This window comes from Tupaia chinensis, unplaced genomic scaffold (assembly GCF_000334495.1).
Source record: "Tupaia chinensis unplaced genomic scaffold, TupChi_1.0 Scaffold149648_1, whole genome shotgun sequence".
NCBI lineage: Eukaryota > Metazoa > Chordata > Mammalia > Scandentia > Tupaiidae > Tupaia > Tupaia belangeri.
Genome location: NW_006209493.1, coordinates 116,990 through 124,841, shown reverse-complemented (window position 1 = coordinate 124,841; position 7,852 = coordinate 116,990). Strand labels below are relative to the sequence as shown.

Here is a 7,852-nt window from a genome sequence, read left to right as displayed (position 1 = left end):
GCGCGCAGCTTTGGGCAAACCCTAATGGCAGGATGACAGCATAGACACTGCACTCAGGGCCCCTGAAAGGGTAGCCCTGAGGAGGGCATGACCAGCTGCATATGGGTTGGTACCGCTATTTCCCATCCCCAACAAATTGGTGCCGGACAGGTGGGTAGTCGGCTCAATGTCCTAGAACATGGAGCAAATTGCCTTACATGGTCCTAACAATATCTGGGGGCTGTATCCTCTACCCTCTCCTGCTTTAAAGACATAAAAGGGGGAACTGTGGAGCGCCCCCGCCCATCGCCCTCAGCGCCTATTTCAAAATGGCGCTCAACGGAAGCCCGCTGAGTGCTCAAAGCAGTAAACAACTTTAAGGAAGTAGGGCAGTGGGGAGCGTGGAGAGCACGGGAACACTGCATGCAACCAATCCTCTTTCGAGGACTGGCTTCCGTGCACGTGGACAATGATCTGATTGGCTAGGGGCCCTTTATAAGGCCCCGGGGAAAGGGAAAGGTAGAAAAACTTCTGTAACATAGCCTGGGGAAATAAAGTGCTGAAGAGAAGACCGTCTCCGGAGTCGTCAGTTGCGCGACAGCCATCCATTATTGAAGCCTCTGTTTCTCTCTTAGAATCTATTTTTTCATGGCCACATTTCAGTCGACATAATGTTTTTCCTTGAATCTCTTGCTAACTGCAATTAGCTCTTTAGGACTTGTTCTTTTTTTTAAAAAAAGAATCATTTTATTTAACTTTATTTATTTAATTTTACCAGAGAGTGACAGAGTAAGAGAGAATGAGAGAGAGAGAAAGTGAGCAAGCAAGTTGCCAGGTCTGGGTCTTAAACTGTGGTCAGCCATATGGGAGTCCGGTGCCCCTAACCACCACACCACCTGCCAGGCCCTAGGACTAGTTCTTTTAGGTGTTTCTCTCTCAGGTCTGGAGCTCTATACTCTTTTGCATTAAACTTAATAATCACTTTAACTTTGGGGGTACCAAGTGTTACTTTTATACAGTGAATGGACATTTGATCTTTGGTTGTATGCTGATTACTGTATGAAATTGACTTTCTTAACTTTTTGTTTTCTTTACATGCTCTCACTTGGAAAAGTCTTAAATATCTGATTCAGTCAGACAAACTGACAGTAAATGGCAATTTGCTACAAGGAGAAGTAACTGCCTAAATTAGTCAAGGAACTCTTTGAGTCAGTCACCTGCCTAATTTGAGTGGACTTGCTAACTAGTTCCTATGCCATCTGCATACTTAGTAAAATATTACAAGAAATTTCTACAATTTTATCTTCTCTTGGAACCCATTTTGGTTAATGTTCTTTGTGTCTTTAAAGTGCAAATTTTGGCCTGTAGGTCGGCCATGGCCACCGGTCTCTGTTCCGCAGAATGGGATTTGTTAAAGTTGTCAAGAATAAGGCCTATTTTAAGAAGTACCAGGTGAAATTTAGAAGACAATGAGAGGGTAAAACTGATTACTATGCTCGAAAACGCTTGGTGATCCAGGATAAAAATAAGTACAACACACCCAAATAAAGGATGATAGTTCGTGTAACTAACAGATATCATTTGTCAGATTGCTTATGCCTGTATAGAAGGGGATGATACTCTGCACAACTTATGCACATGAACTACAAAAATATGGTGTGAAGGTTGGCCTGACAAATTATGCTGCAGCATATTGTACTGGCCTGCTGCTGGCCTGCAGGCTTCTCATCGAGTTTGGCGTGGACAAGATCTATGAAGGTCAAGTGGAAGTGACCAGAGATGAGTACAATGTAAAAAGTATCGATTGTCAACCTGGTGCCTTCACCTGCTATTTGGACACAGGCCTTGCCAGAACTACCACTGGCAATAAAGTTTTTGGGGCCCTGAAGATATGGATGGAGGCTTATCTATCCCTTGTGGTACCAAACAATTCCCTGGTTATGATTTTGAAAGCAAGGAATTTAATGCAGAAGTCCATCGGAAGCACATCATGGGCCAGAATGTTGCAGACTACATGCGCTACCTAATGGAAGAAGATGAAGATGCTTACAGGAAACAGTTCTTTCAGTACATAAAGAACGATGCAACTCCATACATGATGGAGGAAATGTATAAGAAATCTCACACTGCTATATGAGAGAACCCAGTCTATGAAAAGAAACCCAAGAAAGAAGTTAAAAAGAAGAGGTGGAATCGTCCCAAGATGTCCCTGGCCCAGAAGAAAGGTTGAGTAGCCCAGAAGAAGGCAAGCTTCCTCAGAGATCAGGAGCAGGCTGCTGAGAGCTAAACCAAACAATTGTCTATGACTTTATTCAAGATAAAGACAATAAACTTAACAACAAAGCAAAAATAAATAAATAAATAATAAAGTGCAAATTTCCTAATCTGCCTTTATAATTGAATAGAAGACTTTAATTACACTGTCCTTTCAAACTAATGAGTTTTACAGTCTCTTGGCTAAAATTCTAAAATAAAACCTATAATTTTTTAACTCTGTATTATATGTTTGTACACATGTGTGGTACGTTGTATCTATGTGCATGTTTGTATGTGGTATCATATTGATTTAAGTGCATGTTCATAGGTTAAACTAGGCTCAAATGCTATTCAAGTTCAAGTGACTTGGGTAAAATCTTTAGTAAATTTATACTTAAATTGTTAAATATAAATAAAAATTTCTTCAGAATTGTTACCATGTGAATTTTTTTCCTTCATCACAAAACAAAAAAGGTACCAATAAGAACAGAAATGCGGAAACCAACTTATTTTCAAAAAGGCAAGTTCTTAAAACCTGAATATATGTGTATGATAAGAATCTAAGACTGTGGGGGTATGGTTTAAGTAAAGAAGCATTAAAACGTGATAGAAGGAGAGAATATTCAAGAAAGCAAGATCCATAGTGAGGAAGCCTAGAATATGATTCAGAGTATAGAAGTAGGGCAAAGGTTCTCCTAGAGGAAAGCCAAGAAAGAAGACTGTTTTAGTAGTAGAGGAATAAAGGAAGATAACATTTTGGTACCTGAGAAGTCAAAGCTATCTATTCTCAAACAATTTCTAAAGTTTAGAACTTTTAATAAAGGTAGCAATAACAATTTTAAAGGCATAATACTCTCTTAGGAAAAAAAATTACCTCCATGTGCCCCTTCTGTCTGATTCACACTCACCTGAACAACTCTGATGTGAGATTTCCCCCTCTGAAATCCATGGCTCCTCTCCTCGCTCCAACTTAAAGATGATCTTTGGTTTGGAAACTTCAAACCCTATTAAATAGGACAAGATAGAAAACTGGTTCCAGCTAATTGCTTTCCATTTGTTCTTCTAAAAAGTAAACATATTTCATTGCAATAATCACAAAGGTGAAAAGGGACTGAAGAATCTCAGACAAATTGAGGATAACACAATCATGCATGTCAGATGTGCTATATGTCTCAGCCACTGGGAATGGAAATACCTTCTCTAAAGCTTTGTATTAGCTTCCTGGGGCTGTTATAACAAAGTGCCAAAATCTGGGTGGCTTAAAACAACAAAAATTTATTGTCTCACATTTACAGAGGCTAGAAGTATGAAACCATGGTGTCAATAGGGTCATACTCTCTCTGGGAAACAGCAGTTAGCATAATGGCTATGTCGCTGGACTCCCACGTAGTCGACCGCGGTTCGCGTCCCAGACCCAGCGGCCTAGAACTCACGCCAGGCGCGTGTGCGTGCGTGCCCAAGATCCCAAGAGGAGAATGGAGGAGAAGGGATTGTGGTGTGACCATCCCCCTGGGGGGTGATTTTTCGCTTTCTGTCTCTATGTCTCTCTCTGTCTGTCTGGTGAGCGCACACGCCCTATAGCGAAAACCTCTCAAAAAAAAAAAAGAGTTAAAAAAAAATAGGGTCATACTCTCATGGATCTAGGAGGGAACCTTTGCATCTTCTAGCTTACAGTATTTGCCAGCAATCTCTGCTGTTCTTTGGCTTGTGGAAGAATTATGCATCACTCCAGTGATATAGCTGTCTTCTCTCTGTCCTCTCATTGTTTTCCTTCTCTGCATGCTTGTAGAAGTATCACCTCAATCTCTGCCTTCATCTTTATATTGCTTTCTCTTTGCAAGTTTCTTATCCAAATTTCCCCTTTACATAAGGATATCTGTCATGTTAGATTATTGCCCACCTCAATGATTTCATTTTAAATTATTTATGTAAAGACTCTATTTTCAAATAAGGTTACATTCTGAAGTACTAGGGGTTAAGATTCCCACATAGCTTTTTGGGGTGGAGGGGACACAATTCAATTAGCAAGAGTTTGCCCTCTGGTCCTCCCAAATTCAGGTACTTCTCACGTGAGAAATGCATACACCTCATCCCAACATCCTCGAAAATTGTAATCATTCCAGCATCAACTCTTAAATCAAAAAGCTCATCTAGGGACCAGCAGTTAGCATAGTGGCTATGCCACTGGACTACCATGTAGTCGACCGCGGTTCACGTCCCGGACCCGGTGGCTTAAAACTCACACTGGGCGCGTGTGCGTGTATGCCCAAGATCCTGAGAGGAGAAAGGAGGAGAAGGGATTGCGGCAAGACCATCCCCCCTGGGGGGTAATTTCTCGCTTTCTGTGTCTCTATCTCTCTCTGTCTGGCGAGCGCACGTGCCCTATAGCAAAAACTTCTCAAAAAAGAAAAAAAAGCTCATCTAAACATCATTTGAGGTCTCAAATTTCATCATCTAAATAACCCAAATCAGCAATGAGTGAGACTTGATATATGATTCATCCTGGGGAAAAATTCTTCTCCATCTGTGAACCTGTGAAATGAGACAAACTATCTGCTTCCAAGATACAACAGTGGGACAAGCATAGGATAAACATTCCAATTCCAAAAGGGAGAAATTAGAATGAAGAAAGGGACCATGGGTCCAAAGTAAGTCTGAAATATAGCAGGTAAATTCCATTAGATTTTTTTAAAAATAGTAGCATTCTTTATAATAGTCAAAATGCTAAAGTAAGTCAAATAAATGTACATGAATAAAATGGATATAAAATTATATCTACATGATGGAATACTAAGCAGATTATCTTCAAATATATAATAATGTTGTTTCTAAAGGTTCCTTTTAAGTGGCATAATACATTCCATCTTTTTCATTTATCTTTTTAAAACTTTTATTTAATCATTGTACATCTTTAAAGCTTGCAACACAGTTTTTCCCAGCATGTATGAGATGCATGTCAATCAAGTCAAAGTCTTTGCTGTATATATCAGTATCAACAGATAACTTTCCATTCCTGTGTCTGTTAAGTGCCTTTTCTTCCTGAGCTCCTCTGTCACTCCCACCACCCACCCACTCCTATACAGTCTCTGGTATCTACACTTGTGTTCCCTGCTAGTATACCTTTCACTTTTTCAGTTTCTACCACAGAATGCAGACACAGATTTTAAGACTTGAGTCCTCATTGGCTCCATAATCTTTCCTCTGAGACCATCAGGGTAGTGGCCCTTCCCTCAGCTCTGGGCCAGGAATGACACTCTTATTACTCCTAGTTGTTCACTAGCACGACTTTTGCTTACTGCCCCCATAACCTTATTCTATTTTGCTCTAGAGGTCTTAGTTCCAAAGGGAGGAATGCTTCCACCAGGAGACACAACAATATTTACACTGGACTGGAAGTTAAGGCCACCACCTGACACTCTCAAGTCCCTCATACCTCTGAATCAACAAAAAAGAAGGGAGTTACTGTGCTAGCTGAGGTGACTGAGTCTGATTACTAAGATAAGATTTAACTGTTATTCCACATGGAGGTAAGGAAGAGTACTTCTAGAATGCTGCAGATCCTTTAGGGCATCTGTTACTTCTATGTCTTACTATTAAAGTCAATGGAAAACTGTAACAATCTGATTCAGATAGGACTACTAATGACCCAGACCCTTCAGGTGACAGTCTGTTCTTAACTTTAGCTGGGCTTCTCTAAATCCTCTTCCCAACTAGGCCTTGACATGTAGACTTCCATATCCAATCTTAGCATCATCCACTTTTAACAAGAATTCTGTTAAATCAGTTTAGCCAGAATTCCCTAACCCCAATATCTGATCACTCTTGATAGCTAATCAAAATCTTTGACCCCCGCTACCCCCAGGTGGTATTTGATCACCCTGGCCTGTCCTCAACAATAACTCTGTTAGGTCTCTTTAGTAAGACTCCTCCCTTACCCACAATGTATCCTCTTGGCAATAATGTATCTACTAGATCCCATTCTGCTCCTTGGCCATAAATCCCCACTTGTCCATATTAATATTTGGAACTGAGCCCAGTTCTATACCAAGGTCTTGTTTCTCCTATTGTAATAGTTCTGAAAAACCTATTTTATCACATTAAATACCATCCAACTCTGGTTTGCTTTGACAGTTATGGTGTCACAACTCAGATAAGTAAGATCAGATTCACTCCTGGACTCTCTCACTCTTCAAGGACCCCAAGTGTGTACTTTTGAAGCTTCCTGATTGATTGATTGATTGATTATCTATTGGTAAGTCAGATTCCTGAGCCAGTGCTCTGGATGACAGTCTACTGAAGCACAGTAAGGACAGGTTTTGATTCTTAAGATTGCGTATACTTGCGAAGCTGGGTTACAGTATCAGGAGAGCAAATGTTTATAAGAGGCTGAGTTAAGGTTCCAGATTTCTCTTTTCTTACAAAGAAGAAAGAAAATCTAAGGACAATTTTACAAGTAAAGAACAGGAGCATATTTCTCTATTTATAAGCATAAAGATGCCATTAGCTAAGAACATGGGAAGTTCTCAGTCTACTAAAATGTCCCTTCTTGAACCTGTGCTGCCTATATGCTCTGCCAACTCTATCCATTTCCTTCCTTGTTGAAATAATTTTACTAAGGATAATTTGGAACTTCAGTGGCCACCTTAGGATACTTTAGGCCTTCCAAAGTAGCTCCTCTAACACTTGTCCTTTCACATAGCTTCTGCTTCTCCTTCCTTCTCTTACCACCTTGGATCATTCCTTCAAACTCTCTTCAATTCTTTTGATATGTCTCCCTTCAAACGCCTACCTCCTCCATCCCTCTCTGTACCCATGCTAGACCTTTCCCTTCCTACTTAAGTCCATTAACTACCTAAGGTCACTTGAATTTTGGGTTCTCTACCCCCTTTGTGGGCTCTCACAAGATAAGGGACCCCTAAAAGCAACCACTTGAGGCTGAAAGAAAAAAAAATGCTAATTGGAAATAAACTGCATATTTTATCGACTCAGGTGGGCTTTAGAAAAAAAGTTGCTTGATGTCATCTCCGTCTCTCATCTAAAATTTAGTCCATACCCTCTATAAGATTACATACCACGGGGGTTGGCAGGTGGCATGGTAGTTAAGATGTTGGACTCCCAAGTGGCCAACCATGGTTCTAGTCCCAGACCTGGCAGTTTGCTTTCTCACTTTGCCCTTCTCTTGCACATTCTCTCTTTCTGTTTCTTTGGTCAAATTAAAAAAAATAAATAAAGCTCCCAACCCAGGAGAGGTGGAAGGGAACAGAACAGGCCTTCTGCCAGAGAAAGCTCCATGGCTCCTGCGATCTAGCCATTTTGGGGGAAACGGAGAAATGAAGAGGTCCCACTGATAATTCAGCCTCCAGCATAAAAAACTCGCGTGGAGAGGCGGAAGGGAACAGAACAGGCCTTCTGCAAGAGACAGCTCCATGGCTCCTGTGATCTAGTCATTTTGGGGGAAATGGAGAAATGAAGAGGTCCCACTGATAATTCGGGCTCCAGCATACAAAACTTGCGTGATTGAACTTCCAAGTTTGGGAAGAAACCGACCATCCACCAGATGACTAGAAATCACTGCAGAACCACAAGAAATATGGGGAAGCAGGAAAATACCTCTCCT

General features: G+C 40.8%; 1 protein-coding gene across 1 annotated transcript in view; it reads right to left on the bottom strand.

The window, feature by feature from the left end:
- ZNF81 (zinc finger protein 81) overlaps nucleotides 1-7,852 on the bottom strand; it is a 103,215-nt gene that overhangs the window by 31,931 nt on the left and 63,432 nt on the right. The window contains exon 4 of the mRNA XM_014585356.2: nucleotides 3,144-3,239. Coding sequence (XP_014440842.1) covers nucleotides 3,144-3,239 — 96 coding nt within the window. The remainder of the gene's footprint in view (nucleotides 1-3,143; nucleotides 3,240-7,852) is intronic.